The sequence below is a fragment of the Microcebus murinus genome, chromosome 2, assembly GCF_040939455.1.
Source record: "Microcebus murinus isolate Inina chromosome 2, M.murinus_Inina_mat1.0, whole genome shotgun sequence".
Classification (NCBI taxonomy): Eukaryota; Metazoa; Chordata; class Mammalia; order Primates; family Cheirogaleidae; genus Microcebus; species Microcebus murinus.
In genome coordinates this window covers 2410209-2430464 of record NC_134105.1, presented here as the reverse complement: position 1 = coordinate 2430464, position 20256 = coordinate 2410209, and the positions used below count along the sequence as shown (strand labels likewise).

The window sequence follows — 20256 nt, the reverse complement described above, 5'->3', positions numbered from 1 at the left end:
GGTAGTGGGGCAGTTCCCGCCTGGCACTTCCCGTCGCCCCTGGGGCCTGGCCACCAGCGCCAGATGAGCTAAGGTGCACAGGGCGGGCATGCAGGCTGGGGGACTCTGTGGGCTGGGGCAGCGTCCATGGAGCTCCGCCCTGTCTCCCAGGCGGGCTTTCCTCGATGGGGCGGGGCCGGCCTTGTGGCTGGGGCTGGGCAGAGCGCGTGGAGCTGGGAAGGCCCTGGGGCACGGTCGCCCCCCACGCCTGTCCCAGGGCCCAGTGCCCCAAAAGGCCATGGAGCCGCGGCCGGGGGGCTGTGGTAGGCAGGCTGTGGCAGCTGTGGTGAGTGGGGACGCGGGAGGCGGGGGATAGCTTCGAGCCCTCTGCCGGCTCTGAGGGCATAGGCAAGGAAGGGCTCTGGGCGAGGCTCCTTGCCTGGCCCCGCTGGGGGCTGAGCAGGCGGCCCCTTCCGACCTAGTTAGAGGCTCCGCCTGGGTGGGGCCCTTCCGCTGAGAGGAAACCCCTCCCAGGGGCCAAAGGGGTCTGGGGGCCTGGCGGGAAGGCTCTGTCCCCGCCTCGCAGAAAGCACGCGTGGGGGAGGGGTGCTGCGGGATTCCTGCTGGTGGAAGTTGGCAGGAGCCTCCTCCCCTGCTCCCCCTGGTCTGTGCACAGGGGGAAGGAAGTCAGTCTTACCCCCCACTCATGCTGGCAAATGCTGGGGCCTCTGAAATGGAGGAGCCCAGGCAGGGAGAGGTCCCCAAAGGGCAGCCACCAAGCAGCACCTTCCCCCAGGTGCTCTTCCTGGTGCTGCTGGGTGCCCAGGCCCAGGGCAGCACTCCGAGCCCCAGGTGTGATTGTGCCAGTGATTTCCAGAAGAGGACTGGTGCGTTTTGTTGCAGGGGCTGTCCAGCAGGTAAGTGGGTGCAGGGCCGGGAGGGGCATGGGGGCAGGTGGAATAGGCAGCACTGGGGAGAGGTGGTAGGCAGGCTGGGCTGGGCTGGGAGTGAAGCAGGAGCCAGAGATAGGGAGGGAGAGGTTGGGGAGCAGGTTGGGTGGTGCTGGACAGCCCCCTTTGACCATCTGACCCCTATTGGGTTCCACAGGGCACTACCTGAAGGCCCCCTGCACAAAGCCCTGTGGCACCTCCACCTGCCATCCGTGCCCCCAGGGCACCTTCTTGGCCAGAGACAACCACTATATGACTTACTGTACCCGCTGCCAGGCCTGTGATGAGCAGGGTGAGGGGCTGCCCAGTGCTTGGGGGGGGGGCTCCTAAGGACAAGCCCTGACCAAGGTCTTTCTGAAGGAAGTTGCTGGCTTGGGCCCAAACTTCAGGTATGAGGACCCTGTGCCCACCCTCCACTGAACACTGGACCCAGATCCTGCTGCAGGACACCCTGGTCCTCTTCCTTCCTGGTGGTGGTCTCAGTGTCTCTTTGGGGGTTTCCTTGCCTGTCACTCTGGCCTATCCCTGTCTCCATTCTCTGGGGGTTTGTCCCTGCCTCTGTGGGGTCTCTGGCCCTGACCACCTCTGCACCCCCATCTCCCTCGCCCGCCAGCCTCCCAGGTGGCCCTGGAGAACTGCTCAGCAGTGACGGACACCCACTGTGGCTGTCAGCCAGGCTGGTTTGTCGAGTGCAAGGTCAGTCAATGTAGCAGCAGTTCACCCTTCCACTGCCGCCAGTGCCTAGACTGTGGGACCCTGCACCGCCACACACTGCTGTCCTGTGAGTACCCCCATCCTGGGCTATCTCCTCCCAAACCCCTCTGCCTGCCCTGCTCCGTGCTGACCCCTCTCTTGGACTGCAGGTTCTAGCAGAGACGCTGACTGTGGGACCTGCTTGCCTGGCTTCTATGAGCATGGTGATGGCTGCGTGCCCTGCCCCACGTAACTTCCTGGCTGTCCTGGGCCAGAGGGAAGGGAGGCTGGGAGCAGGGTGGGGGCCTCAGGGACAGGTACTGCTGGTTCAGGGATAGAAGGAGGGGACAGGGAGGAGGGAGCTTGGCCCTGTTGGGCCCTGTTTCAGGCAAACTTTGGACAGTCAAAAGAAATCTAGGTTCACCTTATGCCAGAGAAATAAGGGGGCATATCTTCACTTTCTGCCAGAATTACCATCAGGAATTGGATTGCACTGGGCAAGTTCAGAGCGGGAACCTCTCTGCCATGTGGTTTCCCCCTCTAAACATGGGGATGCTATTAGGGCTTCTCAGGGCAAGGATACGGGGGAAGGCACTTTATTCGTTTATCCGTTCAAGCCTTTTTTGAGCTCTGCCGTCTTCCACACACTGTTCCTAGGAAGTGTGGATACAACAGGGAACCAAGTAGGCAAAAATCCCTATCCTTTTGGAGTCAACATTCTAGTGATTCTTTTTGTTGTTGTTGTTGTTGAGACAGAGTCTCACTCTGTTGCCTGGGCTAGAGTGCCGTGGCATCAGCCTAGCTCGCAGCAACCTCAAACTCCTGGGCTCGAGCAATCCTTCTGCCTCAGCCTCCTGAGTAGCTGGGACTACAGGCATGCGCCACCATGCCCGGCTAATTTTTTCTATATATTTTTAGTTGACCAATTAATTTATTTCTATTTTTAGTGGAGATGGGGTCGCACTCTTGCTCAGGCTGGTTTCAAACTCCTGACCTTGAGCAATCCACCCGTCTTGGCCTTCCAGAGTGCTAGGATTACAGGCGTGAGCCACTGCACCCAGCCTCTAGTGATTCTTAATCTAGTGTAGAAGAAGGTCAGCGCATAATGGTGGTGGTTATTGTTTTGGGGTACACATTGACATTTCAGTAGTACTTCAGGAACATTCCTGGGTAGAGTGAGGAGAGAGGTATGGGGAGGGAAGGGCTTCCAAGGATGGAGGTGTCAGGCAGTCCTGGGTAGCCCCACCCTCCTTTCCTTTGTACTGCTTCAGCCCATCTCCCCTCCCTTGCAGGAGCACCCTCGGGAGTTGTCCTGAGCCCTGTGCTGCTGTGTGTGGCTGGAAGCAGAGTAGGTTGTGTGCTGGGAATGCAGGTGGGAGAGCTGGGATGGCCCAAGGGGAGGTGAGTGGTGGCAACCACCTGATACCCACTACTGCTCTTTCAGTGTTCTGGGTCCAGGTGCTCCTGGCTGGCCTGGTGGTCCCACTTCTGATTGGGGCCACCCTGACCTACACATACCATCATTGCCAGTCTCACAACCCCATGGTTCCTGGTAAGTACACACACACACACATACACACATCTACATACATACATATACACACACACTGTGCCAGGGGCCTGGGGTCAGGATGAGTAGCTCAGAGCACACTAAACCCTTATAGGAAAGGTGAAACTGAGGCAAGGAGTACGGGGTACAGAGGAACCCCAGAGGAGCTGGACCAGCACCCAGATCCAGGCAGCTTGCTTGGTTGCTGACCAGACCCTCTTTGTCTTTGACAGCAGATGAAGCTGGGACAGAGGCTCTGACCCCACCGGTAAGAATCTCAAAATGTGCTGGGAAGAGGGTGACCAGTGTCTGGGCTGCCTCTGGAGCCGGGAGGTTGGGCTTTATAACTTGTGATCCCCAGGGCTTGGCACGGTGGCCAGCACGGGTTAGACATAATAGACAATGCTGAGGTATCGGTGGCTGAGACCAGCACAGTGCCTGCCCTCAAGGGGCTCTCAGGCGGCTGGGGTTCAGATGAGTACACAGGGGCTAACAGTTCAATGGGATGGGTGCCCCTGTGGGATTGGGGGGACAAGAGGAGGGCAGGAGGGGCAGGCTTTTCTAGGCAGAGGCAAGAGCTCTTCTGCTGGGTCACAGTGAGAGAGCAGGGACGATGGGGGAGGTGGCGTTGGGGGGCATCTGCCAACTGAGCCAGGGACTGTCCATTCCTAGTCAGGGACTGCAGCAAAGGGGCCTTATTATGCAGGCAGGGTTGACCTGACCCTCTCTTGGCTTCCAGGCCACCCACCTCTCCCCCTCAGACAGTGCCCACACCCTTCTGGTGCTCCCCGACAACGGCGAGGTCTGCACTGTCCAGTTGGTAGAGAAGAGCCGGGCCCCTGGCTCCCTCCAGACCCAGGAGGCGCCCTGTCCACAGGTGCCATGGCCCTGGGGCCAGCTGCCCAGCAGAGCTCTTGGTAAGTGACCTCAGTGGCCTGAGGCTTTGACCGCATTCTCCTAGGTCTGAGGTGGGAAGTTGTGCTTTCCCCCCTTGCCCGCTTTCTGCTCCCTAGCTGCCCAGCCTCCCTGCCCAGCCCAGCAGGCCTCCTGCCAGGGGGCCCTGCGCGCCCCTGGCCCCGCCTCCTGGCCGCGGGCCGCGCTCCCCATTGGCTCTCTCTGGCCCCGCCCCCAGGCCCTCCTCCGGCGCCAGCGCCCCCTGCAGGCTCGGCGGCCGCCGCGCTCCAGCCGGGCCCGCAGCTCTACGACGTGATGGACGCGGTCCCCGCGCGGCGCTGGAAGGAGTTCGTGCGCACGCTGGGGCTGCGCGAGGCGGAGATCGAGGCCGTGGAGGTGGAGGTCGGCCGCTTCCGCGACCAGCAGTACGAGATGCTCAAGCGCTGGCGCCAGCAGCAGCCCGCCGGCCTGGGCGCCGTCTACGCGGCCCTGGAGCGCATGGGACTGGACGGCTGCGCCGAGGACCTGCGCAGCCGCCTGCAGCGCTGCCCGTGAGGCGGGAGGCCACGCGCCACCTCCGCGCTCTGGTGGCCCTTGCAGAAGCCCTAAGTACGGTTACTTACGCGTGTAGACATTTTATGTCACTTATTAAGCCCCGGGCCCGGCCCTGCGTAGCAGCGCCAGCGGCCGCGCCGCGCTCACCCCAGAACTCCGGTTCCGGCGGACCGTGCGCCGCGGCGAAGAGGTTGCTCCGCCGCCGCTCGGCCGGAGCGTGGCTGAGCCCTGCGCATTAAATCCATCAAGAAAAGCTGTGCTTGTCGTTCTGAGGGGCTGGGGGCGGTCACCGGCCCAGGCTTTTCCAGGGGCCTCGAGGGTCTCGTCCCCCAGCGTGGCCGCAGCGCCCAGGCCCTCCCGCGTCGCCGTGGCCCAGGTGCCCGGAGTCGCGCGACGGCGAGTGAAAGTGAGCGTGAGCCCGGCGGCCGAGAGAGCTTTAATGGGGGTGCGAGCGGCGGGGCGCGACGGGGGCAGCAGTTGGAGACGCAGGCTCGGCCCCTCGTCCTCCACCGGGGCCGTGGAAGGGTCCGGAGCCAGGGGCCCGGCTGGGGACCGCGCGCAGACCTAACTGGAGGGAGGCGGGGACAGACGCGGGGCCCCGGGGGCGGCAACTCCGTCCCGACGGGCCGTCTTCATCGTTTCTGGTAAACAAATGACTGAGAGGAAAACGTCGGCGGGGATGAGAAATGCGGCCCGGGCTGGGGCTGAGCGCAGATCTGGGTCAGGGAGGGAGGAAAACCCCGTCCCCGAGCTCGGGGCCTGCCTCCGCCCAGGATGCGCCCGCCACGCGGGTTCCGGGGAGCGGGGGAGGGGCTGCAGCTGAGCGCACGCCTCGCTGGGAAACAAAGTACCACCCACGGGGCTGGGGAGAGCTCTGTACACTTTGACATTCAACCAACATGCAAATCCGTGTTAAGTCGGCATGCAAATAAGCAGCTTTTTTTTTTTTTTCTTTGCGTCAGCAGCTTGGGCACTTTTACTGCGGCGGCGGCGGGCGCGCTCCAGCGTCGAGGGCTGGGAATGCGGGGGCCAGGGTGCTGGGGGTCAGGGAGGGGTTCCAGCACGGGAGGGGACAGTAGTGCGGTTCCCAGCCCTTGTGCCCAGGCAGGGACAGGGGTGTGGTGGGTCCCCCCCCCTCCGAACTCGCGAGGCTGCGGAAAGGAGGCCGTGACGTCTAGTACTTAGCGATGTCCCCCTTCTTCAAGATGACCTGTCGCTGCCAGGGCGCCAGCTTGCTCTCATCGTAGCCCAGTGTCCGCAGCTTCTCCGACTGCTCTTTCTCCCGCTGCAACTCCTCCTGCTTCTGCCGCTCCTCCTCTTGCCTGGAGACGGGCGGGGGCAGAACCCAGTGAAGCCTGGAGGCAGACACTGGGGCTGGCAGAAAGGGGACCCCGGCACCAGGACCGCAGCCTGCCGGATCACTGGTGGCCAGCAGTGGGTTGAAGGCAGGGGCTGGGTTACCAAGGGCAGAGGGGCTTTCCTGGGGGCGGACTGGGGTTATTGGCACACACCGGAACTGGGCAAGTGGGAAGCTGAGGTTGGGTTATTGGGGGCTGGAGGTGTTCCTGGAAACGGAGGTGCCTGGTCACTGTGTGAGGAGGGTGTTACAGAGTGCAGGGGCAAGATTGTTGGGGCCAGGACTCAAGTTACTGGGGAGCTGTCAGTCTGAATTATTTGAGGCTGGGCTTGGACTGTTGGGGAGTAGTGGGACCATATAATTAGGGGACAGGGCTGCTGGGGAATTAGAGGCAGGTTAATTAGAACATAGGGGTAGATCTGCTTTGTTGACAGGGTAGCAGCCAAGCATATGTGGCTGTTAAGCATTCGAGACATGGCTGGTACAAACTGGGATGTACTGCAGGTGTAAAATACACACATCTCAATAATTTTTTTTTCCTTTTGAGATAGGGTTTCACTGTTTCCCAGGCTAGATAGAGTGCAGTGGCACGAGCATAGATCACTGCAACCTCAAACTCCTGGGCTCAAGTGATCCTCCTGCCTCGGCCTCCTGAGTAGCTGGAACTACAGGCTCACACTAGGGTTTTTTTGTGTGTGTGTTTGTTTGTTTAAAGTTTTGTAGAGGCCGGGCGCTGTGGCTCACGCCTGTAATCCTAGCTCTTGGGAGGCCGAGGCGGGCGGATTGCTCAAGGTCAGGAGTTCAAAACCAGCCTGAGCGAGACCCCGTCTCTACTATAAATAGAAAGAAATTAATTGGCCAACTGATATATATATAAAAAATTAGCCGGGCATGGTGGCGCATGCCTGTAGTCCCAGCTACTCGGGAGGCTGAGGCAGAAGGATCACTCGAGCCCAGGAGTTTGAGGTTGCTGTGAGCTAGGCTGACGCCACGGCACTCACTCTAGCCTGGGCAACAAAGTGAGACTCTGTCTCAAAAAAAAAAAAAAAAAAAAAAAAAAAGTTTTGTAGAGATGGAGTCTCATTATGTTACCCAGGCTGGTTTCAAACTCCTGGCCTCAAGCCACCCCCTGCTTCAGCCTCCCAAACTGTGCTAGGATTATAGGCATGAGCCACTTCATCCAGCCTATAAATTTCATGTTGAAATAATATTTTTGATATATTGGGTTAAATACAATATTACTAAAATTAAGTTCACCTATATCTATTTTTTTCAATGTGTCTACTAGAAAATTTTAAATTATACATGCGGCTTGCATTATATTTCTATTGGACATCACTGGGCTAGATTAATGGGGACAGAAACTAAGTTTTAAACTAAACAGACAAGGTTATTGATACTGGGGTTGGGTTAACTGTGCAGCAGAAAAGCTAGGTTAATAGAAGATAGGGACTGGGTAATTTCGAAGCAAGTTTATCACAATGTAAGAGCAAGAGTTTGGGAAACAGGGAGTAAGTTATTGGGGGACAGGGGTCTGGTGGCATTATCGGGAGCAGAGAGGTTGTGCTACAAGGGCTGAGAGACAGGATTTGCTCAGGATAGGGCTGGAGGAAGAGATAAGCCCCTGCAACTGGGTGGGGGTAGGGGTGGCAGGCCCCCAACTTACCGCTTCTGCTCCCTGGAAAGAAAAAAAGACAGTGTTAGTTGGTCCCTCCATTTGAAGGGCATGATCAAGACACCCTGCCAGGCTAGCCTCTGCCTGACCCCCAGCTCACCTCTCCTCTTCCAGCTTCTTCCTCAGACGGTCCCGCCTCCAGGCAGGCATGCTGGCCAGCCGGGCCTCCTCCTCCTCCTCCTGAAACACAAGCACAAAGCTTCAGGGTCAGCAGGGTCTGGGAGGTATGGGGCCAGACCCCTAACCCGGGAGGACCTGGAGGAATCAGGGACAATGGGAGGCAGGTGTAGTCACAGGATAAGACTCTTTTGATGCCCTTCTATGGGACAAGTCAATAAGTGTCTGGTCATAGCCCCCTCAGAGGGGTCCTCCTGCCTCCCAAGAACCCAGCCCCTGTGTCCCGGAAGAGGCACCAGAGAGATCAGAGCCCAGTGCAGGACGGGAGCAGAGAATGAAGTAGTTCAGCCCCAGAGACCCTGAGCCTGATTCCCCACAAGGCTGGGTGGACAGGTGGCCCCAGGTCTGTAACCTCTGGGGAGAGGCAGACATGGGTCCCCACACACTCTGTAGGCTCAGGGAGTCTCAGGCTGCCTCTGGCTCCCCTGTATGTGAAAGACCTTCTGGCCCATGCTTGTCCTCTCACCAATGGAGTGGTCACCAGCTCTACAATTGTGGGGTTGCAATGACAAGGGGGAGGGTGTCCAATGCAGGCAGCTTACGGCAAAGATATTTATTTCTTGAAAGTAATTACAGGGGAGAAAGGGTCTGTACACATCACACAGAGCACTGCACACGTGGCTCCCTTGACCTCAGCCAAGGAGGTAGCTGTGAACTCCAGTAGAAAACAGAGAGGAGAGAGCGAGTGAGACCACACCATACTGCTCCAAGGTGGACTCATTGTCCGCCACTCAAAGGGGTGTCTTCTGCCTGGCTCCACACACAGCCCAGCAAGGCCAGAGGGGGACAGCTGGTTTGCTCTGTGCCATGCCCTGCCTCTCCTGGCCAATGCCCCATAACCTGCTCTGATGGGACCCCAAAGGCTGACACAGCCTGGTCCTGGGCATCTTGGGCTTTTCAAGGCCACCATCCCGGGTCTTCCCGTGCGCTTCTGGCCTCTAAAAGGCACCAGGCAGGCATCCAGGCCCAGGTTAAGACGTTGAGAGTACATTCCGAATTCCGCTGCTCATATGTCAAACAGCTCTGCCTCCTTCTCCTTCCAGAAGGAGAAGCTGCGATCGATGTAGCGGCAGATGTCCTCGTCGCTGAATTCGCCCATCTCAGACACTAGCTCCAAGGGGTCTTCAACAGCAGGGGCTTCGGAACCTGCAGGGTCCGAGGTCGGGGGAGGTGCGGCGGGCGGAGGCTGCGGTGCAGGGGCCGGAGCCTTGGGCTCGTCCTCTGGCCGGTCCTCCATCTGAACGTCGTCGGCCAGCTCCTTCTCTCCTTTCTCCTCCTCCTCTCCTTTTTCCTCCTCTTCTTTCTCCTCCTCTCCTTTCTCCTCCTCTTCCTTCCTGCCCTGTTCTTCGCGGGCTGGCTCAGCCTCTGGGCTGTCTCCGAAGAACTGGCGCCTGAGGTCCTCGAATCCGTCGCCCCAGCTGCGCCGCCCCGCCTCCACCTCCTCGAGCACGACGCGGTGGAAGAGGCGGATGAGCTCCCACGGGTGGCTGCCCAGCCGGTCGAACATCTCGTAGCAAAGCAGGTGGCGGAACTTGCGCTCCTCCCGGCTCAGGCCCATCTCCAGCAGCTGGAAGTAGCCAAGCATGAAGAGGTCCAGTGTGAGGCTGTCGTAGCGCGGGGGCGCGCCGCCGTCCAGGGGCGGCAGGAAGTGCTCGGGCCAGTACAGGCCGTGCGACAGGCCTGGGCCCCGCGGGTGGCGCGCTGGCACCTGCCGCAGCAGGCTCCGCCAGTGGCCCAGGAGCTTGCCCACCACCTGCCGCTGCTTCAGCAGGTGCCGCAGCCGCGCATCTGGGCCTTGGGCCGTGCTCTCGCCCGCCGGCTGCTGGGTGGAGTCTGCGGCCTCAGGCTCGGGGCCCGAGCCGGCGGCCACCACGCGGGGCAGCAGTCTGCGCAGGCGCGCCTGGGCTAAGCGCCCGGGGCCGCGAAAGGTCCACTTGCGCCAGTGCTCCAGAAAGAGGTAGACGATGCGCTCCTTGCGCATGTCGAGGTAGTCCTGTACGCCGCTCAGCTCGGTGGAGAGCGGCGGCCGGTGCGCCAGCTGCTCGGGCTCGGGCAGCGCCGCCTGGCGGGCCCGCGCCTCGGGCGCGCCCAGGGCGCCCGCGGGCTCCCTGGCGGCCTTGGGCTCGCCGGTGCCAGCCGCCACGTAGTCCTCCTCGAGGATGGGCTCGCGACCTGGGGCGCAGGCGGGCTGCGACAGCTTGCGGCGCTGGGCGTGCGCTGGCGCTGAGCCCTGGGCGCGCAGCTCGTAGGTGGCGCGGAGGTGTCGCACGGACACGCCGCACTCGAGGATCTCGCGCGCGACGGCCTCGCGGCACCAGCTGAGCGAGTGCGAGCGGCCCAGACACAGTGGCCCTGGGCCAAAGGGCGCATCTGGCAGCGGCGCCAGCGGCTGGCCCGTGTCGGCGGCCAGCAGTTCGCCTAGGTGGGCGGGCCGGCCGCCCAGTGCGGCCAGCAGCGTGGCCATGCTTTTGAGCAGCGTGGAGATCTTGCTGCACCAGGCGGGCAGGCTGGCGGCGCGGCCGTGCATGCGGCGCGGGTCGACGGTGAAGCGCGGCGCCGACAGGGCGGCCGAGATGGGCAGCAGCTGCTCCAGCTCCAGCTCCAGCTGCTCTAGGCGCGCCTCCAGCTTCTGCGCCTTGTGCAACACCTGCAGGTTCTCAATTTGCTGCTCGATGCGGAGGATGTCGGACTCGGTCATGAGCTCGCCGAAGGGCCCGAGGATGGCGTCGTGCTCGCGGGAGTACCTCCAGCCATCGCGGGGGTAGCAGCACGAGCTGGCGGCCGTCAGCTAAGGCGGGGAAGACAAGAGAGGGGAGGGAGGCGCGTCTCCCTCTGGCCCAGCTCCCGCAGTGGCGCCGGGGGACCTTTTGCATGTCCCAGGTGGTGTAATGGCTTCGCGGGGCTGCGTTTGCAAGGACAGGCTGGGGCGAGGCTTGGCTTCGGCCCGGGCCGCTGCTCCGGGCTTTGCGCAGTGTCCACTCTGGTCGCTGGCGAGGGGCATAGCCGGTCGCTGGGCGTTGCTGCCGAGGCAGGGAGGACAGGCCGGCAGATGGGGTCTCCACGCCTGGCCTGGTCGCTCATTACACCACCCAAGGAACATGCAAAAGGCATTGAAGCTGAGAGGCACGGTAGCCCTCCCCACCCCAGCCAAGGCCTGCAATTGTGAGGCTTCTGCCCCCAGACTGCTGACCCCTTCTGAAGCTCCCCTGTGGCCCCAGCCCTCCCTGTCCTGTCGCCAGTGTTTTATGTGCTGAATGAGAGGCCGCTTGGCTCTTAAGGAGGCTCAAGGGTCACCTTCCCCTGGGACTCTCAGCCCTTGCCCTCATCCTACTGGGCAGATAATACAACACACAGAGCAGGACTTGCCAGGCACTTACATTCTCATTTATTTCTCACTTTTCTCCACCTCTGGCCAGCACTCTAGTGCCCAGCTCTTCCACCCCGGGGCAGCCCTCACCTCCATACAGGCCTCTGCGATTCACCTTGACCCCGGACAACCCATTCCCCACACACAACCGTGATGAAGCCATCCTGCTGCTTAACCGCCCCCCTCCCCACTGCTCCAGGAGAAAGTCCACTGTCTTCCAGGCAGCTGGCCAGGCCTTGGTAACCTGACTCCCATTGCCCTCTCCAGCTCAGCACCCTGCGGTACAGTCACAAAGCCACAGCCACTATGGTGTCCAGACCACCCCATCCTGCCTGCTGGCTCTGGCTCTTCACCCAGCTCTTTTCCTGGCCACTTGTTGGTCATCCTCCAAGTCTCTCCTTAGACATCACTTCCTCTTCCCCAACCCTGTTCCCAGCCCAAATGAGGTGGCCAGTTTAGGGCTGTGCTGTCCCAGTCCCCTGCACTCCCCACCACAGCCGGCCGGCTCATAATATCTCAATTATTTGTCTCCCCAGTTGCTCACTCACTCACATTGTCGTGTTTGGTCTCCTAATTTGCTGGACACATATGCACACCCTGCAGCTACCTTGGGAACAGGCCCGGATACATTCACCGCGAATCCCCAGAGGCTACAGTGTATGGGGCACTCGGGAACATTTGACAAACGAACAGAAACCGTCCTGCCAGCTAGTGATGATCAATTCATCTTACAGCTGAGGAAACTGAGGCTGTGTGAGGCTGAGTATGATCAGCGGGAAAGGGCAGTGCAGGGACAGGGCCCAGGTCAGACCAACGGGGACCAAAGCCCTTTTGCCACTCAGTGGTCCCTAGACCGGCGCCATCACTGGCCTCACCCAGGAGCGTGTTAGAAATGCAGAAGCACAGCCCCACCCACACCGCCTGAATCAGAAGAAGCATTTTAACAAGATCCTGGGTGATTTGAAGGCACACTGGAGTTTGATAAACATTGCCACCTCACTTCAAAGGACAGGCTGCTGGCCCCAGGAGGACAGGATCCTGAAACCCTGCTTTACCCAAAGGACGTGGGAGCCGCGGGAGTGCAAGGGCTGGGGCAGGCGGGGCGGTGTGGGGGATGGGCTGCAGGCGCAGACCCCGGCCCGCGGAGAAGCCCCGCCCCACCCACCTTCCGCCGCTGCTCCTCCTCCTCCTGCATCTTCAGCTGCAGCTTGCGCACCATCACCTGGCGCTTCCACTCGGGGATGGGCCGGCCCTGCTCGTCGTGCGTGGGGATGAGCGCCTCCACGTCCAGCTGCACGCCCGGCGCTGGGGTGGCCGGCGGCGCCGGCGCCAAGCTGCCATTGAGCAGCGGCTGGAGCCCCGCGGCCGGCGGGGTGGGGCTCCGGGCCCGTGATGGCTCAGGCGACACCGGCAGCGGCGAGTCGGGCTGCGGGGAGAAGCGGCGGGGCTGAGCGCCCGACGGCCTCGGGCGCAGGGAGCCAGGGCGGGGGCTCCTGTCGGGCCCGCCTACCTGGGAGGCCGGCTGCCCGCTGCCTGAGAACACTGTGGTCAGCCCCTTGCTCTGCGGCGTCGGCTTCAGGCTCTTGCCCGCCTTAATCTCAGCCAGTAGCTCTGAGTTGTCGCCCGTCGGTGACATCATGTTGAAAGACTTGGTGCCTAAGCGGAGGCAGGAGAGGAGGCGCTAGCCTGTGGGGGGGACACGTGCCCGCCGCCCCCCACAACCCCCTCTGCAGCCCTCCCCCAAGCCAGGACCGGCTGGGTCCTTCCCTTGGGCCCAGAGGGCAGCTCTCCAGATCCTGGTCCTCTGGGCAGCTTTCAGGGCCCCCGCAGCATGGCAGCCCCACCATCCTCCAAGCCCTACTCACAGGGTGTAGGGCCTCTGCCTGGAGGTCCCTGGGAGTTCATGGTGGCTCTTGGGCCGGCCCTGGGGACTCCAGCATATGTCTCCACCCAGCCACTGCCTGTCCAGCTCCAAAACACTACACTACCTGGGGCCAGCCACCCGACCTTTGTCCCAGGTTCCCTGGCTCAGCCCTGCCGGGGTGGAGTCTCCCTTTGGCCCCCTCCCTGCATCAGTAAAGCCCAGTGACCCTTGGACTGAGTCAATTGTGGCCTCTATGGCCATACTGAGTCAGGACCCTGGAGTGCCAGTGCCCAGCTGGCCGCCCCTCCCCACACAGTGACGGACAGATGCACGAGCAGACACACAGGTTGCAATCCAGAGCACATTTATGGCAAAGCACGGCTCAGCTCTGGGGGGACCCAGGAAAGCAGAGCCCTTACTTAGGCTATGGGGGGGGCACCCAGGAAGGACAGGTGGATAATATGCAAATGCCCGGCACAGACTTTGCATTTTCTGACTTGGCTGGCAGAGGTGAATGGGGATTTGGGGAGGGATGACTTCTGAGCCCCGAGAAAAGGGCCAGGTCTGGGAGGGAGAAACAAAATGGGCCAACAGCTCTTGGATTCCCAGGCTGGGGACTCCAGAGGGCAATGACAGGGAGGGAAAAGCGGTGTGGCCGGCTCACTGATTTTAGTCAAAACCGGAGCCAGGTGCAGGATGCTTGGGCATATATATGGGTGTGTTGGGCATACGAGGGTAGTGGGGTGCAAGGCCCCCCGTGGCATCAAGGTTCCTCGCCTGCCAGCCCCTGACCCTGCCCTTTCCTGAGTCCCAGCCCGGCTGCCTCACTTCTCCTGCCGTCTCCCCCACCCCACGCCTCAGCCTCAGCCAGGAGCAGCAGCTACTCACTCTTCCTGTGCCTCAGGACTCTCACTTCTAGGGACCGAGAGGAGAGAAGTCAGTGAAGTTAGGAGGGAGAGGGGGCCGGGATGAGACTGGGACAGTAGGGGACAGTGAGAGAGAGCCAGGGAGGGCAGGAAGGGGAGAGGAGAGGAGGTGCTTTCCTGCCCATCTGGCCCTGGCTCAGGCTGCTCTGGGGCCCCACAAGGGTGATCCGTCCAGTTCCCCGTTTGGCTGGTGGCCCTGAGGGATGGGCAGGGATACCACTGGTCCTCGCCCCCCTTGCAAGGGCCTCCATCTTGGCACTGGGTTGGGATAGGGCACCCAGCCCAGGCTCTGCTGGGAGCAGGTGTCTGGGGAAGCCTACTGTTCTTCCGTTCCTAGCTTCAGCCCCGTGCAGGCTGCAGAGGGAAGAAGCTGACCTCAGGGCTGGGGATGGGGTGGGGGCTTTCTGAAGGCTCAGCTGTTAGTGGACATGCTACCACAGGGACCCCAGGGGACCTAGTCAGGGAGATAAGGCTGTGGGTGGTGCCACTAAGCATGGTCTTTGCACTGAGTGTCTGGCTGAAGAAGGCACCACCACCGGGCTGGGAGCACCGGCACCCAGACACCACCTCCTGGGCCTTCCAGGAGGCCTGGCAGAGGGCACATTGCCCCATTTTACAGAAAGGCACAAGAATCCTGGTCACCAGTTTAGCTATTTAAAAAGGATGCTTAGGGAAGTCACCAGGAGGAGGGAGGGGAAACCAAGACGGGTCCCCAGGGCCAGGCTCCTGTCAGGATCTGGCTAGGAGGAGTCCCTGACATGCCTGAAAAGGGCTCAGGTCTGTACTGCTTGGAGTGACCAGATAAAGAGTTGGGGGAAGGAAGAGGGTCTCAGGATAGACCAGAGGCAGGAAGAAGGTTGGCCAGCAGCCCTGCCTCCTTGAAGCTAGTTCTATTGCTAGAGCTTCCCTCCAGCTCATCAGAGCACCAGCGCAGAGCTGGGGGCCTTCCCTAGCCAGTGGCAGGCAGGCCCAGAGACAGTTGGGGACTTGCCGCAGGTTACACAGCCCAGTCCCACTCTGGCAGGAATGAAGCCACCCAGAGACTTCCCTTAGGGTCAAGTACTCAGTGGGGCAGGGGCTGGCAGGAAGGACAAATGGGAAAGGAGGAAGGGCCAGGGCAGTCACAGCTGGGGAAGGGGCGGTGTCTAGATTGCCCTCCTCTTTCAGGCCTAGCGCCGCCCCCCACCCCGCATGCCGCACTACTCACTGCCGGTGGACGACGAGGAGCGACGCTGTCCGCAGCCAGAGCCAGCGCCCTCAAAGGGCAGAGGCGGGGCAGGCGGCGGCGAGCTCAGGGCCTCTGGCAGGGGCGGCGGCGGCGGCGGGGGCGGCGGCGGCAGCTCCCTGGACGCCTTGGGGTCCGCGGCGCAGCCGTTATGCACGTGGTTCCCGGGGAGCAGCGCCGCCTGCGGGGGAGCGGAGGGACCAGCGAGTGAGCAGCGGGCGGCAGGGCCGGGTCTCGGGCGGCCGGCGAGTGCGGGCTGGCGGGCACGCACCTCCTCGCTGTGCGCCATGCCCGGGCGAGCGGCCGGCGGCTCCGCGGGGCAGCGGCCCAGCTGGCGGTAGTAGTCCCCCGTGCTGGGCTGCTTGCTGAAGGCGCGGGGCTTGCGGCCGGAGTCCTGCCTCCGCAGCCCGTTGTGGCCGTCGCAGGAGCTTGGCTGCGGGAAGACAGTGGCCGCTGGGCTTCGGGCACTCGCCCCTAATGCCCCCACGACCTCCCCCCCAACTCTTCACCTCCCCAGGGTTCGCGGCCAGTGGCCGTCTAGGGGTGCAGCCGGCCGCATCGAACAGCCGTCCCCCCTGTTCTCAGAGGCGTGACGAGGGTCGTGGGGCCTCGGTGGAAGGGCAGACTCGGCTACAGGGAGGGGTTCTGGGCGTGGGCCAAGGGGCACAGGGGCCCCCACTGAGGCCAGAAGGGGCGGGCCCAGGGGCGGGGTGGCCCAGACCAGACGCCAGGGGGAGCCGGAGAAGGGGAACCTCCCAGCTTAGCCAGAGCCAGGGCCTCGGCTGCACCCGGCTCCCAGCTGCCAGACCAACCGCGCGTCCCCAAGGTTCCGCCGAGTCCTGTCTCGCGGGGGCCCAGAGGAAGCCCCCTCAAGAGCTCGTGCTCAATTAGACTCCCACTTGCCCAGAGCCCCTAGCCTCCAGGCCCAGGGCTGCTCCTACCTGCGACTGTGCGGATGGCCCCCGCTGTGCACCTGCTGGCGGGGGCGGCACAGACCCGACACCTGCGTTACCTGATCCTTCCTCTCAGGTTACAGCCCGGCCCGCGCCCGCCCGCGCGTGGCGGGCCTATGGGCTCAGTCGGCCTGACATCACCTGGGGCCCGCCAATCCCAGGCCGAAATCTTCCAGCAGTCGGGGATGCCACACCTGGCCACTGCGCCGCGCCTGCCCCACCCGCCAGATGTGGCTCCGCCCCCTGCTCCTGTCCCTAAACTAGGTGCTGCGCACCGCGACCTTCATCCCTGTACGCACCGCCGGAAACCAGACGAGAGCCTACAATGGGCAGTGGAGCCTCTCATCTTTGGCCCCCCGGTTCCGGGTCGCGCCCCTGCCCTTCCCCTCCCGCATCTGGAAACCATCGCCATCCGCGAAAGCGACACCAACACCCGCACCCAAGCCTCGAGTTTCAGGGGCGGCCAGTCGGGGTCGGGTGACAGCGCAGCGTCCCGCCCCGTCGAGGCTGCCCCCTGCTGGGCCCGGCGCGGGGAGAGGGACGTGAGGCGGCCGGGCCAAAGGCCAGTGACCGGTGGGGGCTGGCCGGTGCCCCAGCCTCCAGTCCGCGCGTCCCCGCGGTGGCCTCGGACCCTCCGCGCCCCGCCTAAGCAGGCTCACGTTGCAGGAAACGCGACACCGCAGGATTTGTTTTCTGGGCCAGCCCGCCCCCTCGGCGCCCCCTGCAGCCCCGGAGGCTCGGACGCGGCGACCCTGCTTCTGCCCGGTCAGGCACCCGCGCTGGGGGCCCAGCGGGCACACAAAAGGCTCTTTGTGGATCCGCCGGGCGCCTGCGGATTGGCACGCACACACTGGGGAGGGGCGCGGGGATCGCGCAGTCCTAGCGCTTGGGCTCAAGGGTGGAGAGGGGGCGCTGGCCCGGCCACCTGTCCTGCGGCTTTGGGCGGGACCCACAGGCTAGCCTGGGAACGTCGGCTATCCCAGGCCCCCTGCAGCCCTGCTTGCTCCAGCCCCGGCCGCCTCCCAGGGATGAAAGGGGAAGCCGCTGTGAGAGCTTGGTCGGAGATGGCATAAAGGGGGTGTCAGTTGGAGTCTCTGTGGAGGCTCAGTGTCCCTCCCAAAGCTTCCCCTGCCCAGTGGCCTTAAGACCTGAGTCACTTGTGCCGGCTGGTTACTCAGCTTGGCACTGGGGTGTCTTGCCTTGGGGTTGAGAGAGAAAGGCAAGGTCCCCGGCTCCATTAGGACCCTAGGGGACTGCCACCCCTACACCAGGCCACCTGTAGCCTTAGGCTGTCCCCTCACCTCTCAGGACAGCCTTGCTCTGTTCCTTTGGCCAGTATGCTAGGGGCCTCTCTCCCCAGGACTCCCAAGGTTGCCCAGACCAGACTTCTACTCTCCCCTGCTCCGGAGCCTCAGCCAGGAGCCTGCAGGCCCTGGATGTCCCCAGGTGCCTCACATTCATGCCCACACTGGCCTCATCCACTTCTCAAAGCCTGCTTCCCCCAGGGCTCAACCCATAAATGGGAGCCAGCCTCAGCGCCACCTCCCCCAGCCCCATTGTCAGCGGGTGCCAAGTCCTGCTGGTGCTCTTTCACCCTTCCCCTACCTGCCCCCTGGCCCTCACTTCCACAGCCATGCCACCAACACCTCCCACTTGGAAGACACCTCCCTGGGGTGCCACTCTCCACCTGAGCCCAGGGCTGTGTGGGTGTGTGCATGTCTGTGGAGGGGCAATCAACATGCATCCTCTGTCAACTCGGTGACAATCCTGCAAAAGTGGCACAGACCCAGCTTCTGGCAGGGCATAGCTGTGTGGGTATATGTCCCTTCACCCCCAGCTCCCTGCTGAGGGCAGTGGCTTTGTCTTACCCACCTCCCAGTCCCAGCACCCAGCCCCAAGCCCCCATGGGACTGGCCAAGAGCTTCAACTCTTGAACATGCCATGGACCCTAGGACCCCACCCTGCCCTGTCCCCGTCAGCCCAGTCCCACTGCTGGTAGGCAGGCAGGGGCTGAGAGCTCACTACCTCCTTCTTGGGGGCCTCGGTGTCCACATGGCGGAGTTTGTTCTTGGTCTGCATATAGATGTCAGCTGCATGTAGCCCCACCGGGGGCTTGGGAGCTGGGTAGCCAGGAGGGGGCGGGGGCAGTTGGGTGCCTGGAGGTGGTGGTGGCGGCGGAGGGAAGCTGGGGGGTGGTGGTGGCGGTATAGGTTTCCCCATCTTGCCCCGAGGCAGGCCCAGCTCGGGGTTCAGCATGTCCATGTAGCTCTGTATGTCTGCAGCTCTTGTGCCAGGAAGCCCTGGGGAGGTGGGAGGGAAGGACAGGTGTGGGAGTTTGCAGAGAGGCTGTCCCCCAGGACCGACTCTCCACCACCTGGAAGCTACTTGCCAAGGGACAAGGCAGGCTCAAGGGCCCTACTTGGCAAGCCCACTGTGGCTCTGGCTGTGCCAGCCATTTCCCATGGGCCTGCCCTTCCCGAGCCATGCACTTCTGAGGGAAGGGCAGGCACTCCGGTTTAGAGAGGAAGCACAGGGAGCTTTGGGCTCCAGGTGTGTCCAGAGGGCAGAGTCACCTGGAGGGGAGTGGGTAGAGGGGAAGGTAGATCGGGCAGAGCAGGTGGCAGGAGCATGGATGGCCACACCCAATTTTTGCAAGGCACCCCTGAAAGCTCTGCAGGCCACCACCTGGTGGAATGAAGCAGGCATTGCAGGTGGGTAGACACTCATGCTCAGGGCGTGGTCACTGTGTACATGCACACTTGGCTTCTGCCTGAGCGCCCGTGCTTTTGTGTAAGTTTGAGCATGTGCACATTTGTGCACATGCTTCTTTGTATTTATGAACGCGTGTGCATTGGTCTGTGGACATGGTGTGTGCGTGCATTTCTGTTGATGGAAATGGAACAGCATGTGCCTGTGTGTCAGGTAAGTAGGTGTGTGCATATATCTGCATGGCTCTGTATACACGTTTATGTGCATTCATGTCTGTATATTGTGTGTACACTTGTACATGTGTGCACTTTTGAGTGTGGATAACTGAGAACAATGAATTGTGCACAGGGTGCATGTGGATTTAGTGGGAGGGGAGTATGTGTAGACATGCATGTATGTTTGTGATGGGCACACACCCGTCTCTCACCGCAAGGAGTATCTCCTCCCAGTGTTTAAGACAGCAGGCGATGACGGTGGCCTCCAGGCTCAGGGGCCCAGTGGTCGGGGTGCAGTCTCTCCTTCCTCCCCCTTCCCAGCCCGGCCCACTCACCACGTGGAGGGCGCTGGCCCTTGATGCTCGAGTGGCTGGATGAGCAGGAGTCGTAGTTGGAGAGGGTGCTGGTGGGCGAGCTGAGGTCAAAGTTCGGTGGCTGGACAGACATGGTGGTGTTGGGCGAGGACATGCCCGAGTCGGGCTGCTTTGCCTCCAGCTCCGCAGATGGGTCCCGGGACAGCACGCGGTGCTCCACGCTCTGAAGGCAGGGAGGCCGTGAGGCGAGCCCACCCCAAGACCAGCTGCTCTCTAGGCCAGGGTCCCGCTCAGGCATGCCCTCGCTGGGGGACCTCGGTCAAGCTGCTTCCCTCTCTGGCCTCCTCTCACCGTCACTAGAGGGTCTCTCAGACTCTTCCCAGACTGAGATTCAAGCCTAACCTCCAGGGTGGCATGACCAGGGGATCATGCCACCTGGCAAACTCCCTCCCCAGCTCCTCCCTGCTCAGGAGGGTGGAGGGACCGACAGCGGGAAGGTGCCCTGGGCTGTACCCCAGGGGAGAAGTGCCAGGGGACCAGCCTTCTCCCTCCTGTCAGTGGGCAGAGGGCCTGGGCTCCAGCGGCTCTGTGGGGAGGGGTACAGCCCAGGCCCTTCCTCCATCACCTGGCTGCCCACCCCTGTCTCTCCTTGCCCACCCCGGGACAGCTCCTGGCTCTGGCCTGGCCTGTGTCCGGATGGGGCCCTTTGAGAAAGGGTGGGGCCTGGGTGGCCCAGAGGAGCTGGGATGGGCAGCCTGAGCTCAGGCTGCCAAACCTGCCATCCCCACACCCGCCTGCCCCATCCCTGCTCATGCCTCTGACCGCAGGCCTGTCCCCTGCCCGCATGGCAGCAG

The 20256-nt window shown here is 62.4% G+C and overlaps 2 protein-coding genes across 7 annotated transcripts in view; one reads left to right on the top strand and one right to left on the bottom strand.

Annotated features, from left to right (window-relative positions):
• The first annotated feature begins 149 nt into the window (after positions 1-149).
• On the top strand, positions 150-4873 carry TNFRSF25 (TNF receptor superfamily member 25). 2 transcript variants are annotated; one of them, XM_012791541.3, is made up of 10 exons: positions 150-325; positions 776-896; positions 1087-1221; positions 1543-1710; positions 1793-1871; positions 2915-2970; positions 3067-3174; positions 3405-3439; positions 3911-4088; positions 4304-4873. In XM_012791541.3, the coding sequence occupies exons 1-10, from the start codon at positions 278-280 to the stop codon at positions 4618-4620; spliced, it is 1245 nt and encodes a 414-aa protein (XP_012646995.2). In that variant the 5' UTR covers positions 150-277; the 3' UTR covers positions 4621-4873. The 2 variants fall into 2 exon arrangements, with proteins under 2 accessions (XP_012646995.2, XP_075849583.1); XM_075993468.1 differs by lacking the exons at positions 1793-1871; positions 2915-2970; positions 3067-3174.
• A 164-nt stretch (positions 4874-5037) lies between these two features.
• Positions 5038-20256, bottom strand: part of ESPN (espin) — a 31463-nt gene continuing 16244 nt past the window's right edge. The window contains exons 6-15 of one of the 5 annotated variants that reach the window (XM_012791538.2): positions 19424-19625; positions 18190-18464; positions 15483-15644; positions 15194-15392; positions 13949-13975; positions 12707-12852; positions 12362-12622; positions 7753-7832; positions 7644-7655; positions 5038-5942 (exon numbers count right to left, since the gene is read on the bottom strand). In XM_012791538.2, the coding sequence (XP_012646992.1) occupies positions 5795-5942; positions 7644-7655; positions 7753-7832; positions 12362-12622; positions 12707-12852; positions 13949-13975; positions 15194-15392; positions 15483-15644; positions 18190-18464; positions 19424-19625 (1512 nt within the window). In that variant the 3' untranslated portion in view covers positions 5038-5794. Of the gene's footprint in view, positions 5943-7643; positions 7656-7752; positions 7833-12361; positions 12623-12706; positions 12853-13948; positions 13976-15193; positions 15645-18189; positions 18465-19423; positions 19626-20256 lie in introns of all 5 variants that reach the window. The other 4 variants (XM_075993466.1, XM_012791539.2, XM_075993467.1 and 1 more) reach the window with 4 other exon arrangements.

What these genes read in the sequence shown, in the direction of transcription:
- TNFRSF25 (XM_012791541.3), top strand. Translation starts at nt 278, where the DNA reads ATGGAGCCGCGGCCGGGGGGCTGTGGTAGGCAGGCTGTGGCAGCTGTG. An exon ending in TGTGTGTGGCTGGAAGCAGA is followed by an intron (nt 2,971 to 3,066) that starts GTAGGTTGTGTG and finishes CTGCTCTTTCAG; the next exon opens with TGTTCTGGGTCCAGGTGCTC. An exon ending in TCACAACCCCATGGTTCCTG is followed by an intron (nt 3,175 to 3,404) that starts GTAAGTACACAC and finishes TGTCTTTGACAG; the next exon opens with CAGATGAAGCTGGGACAGAG.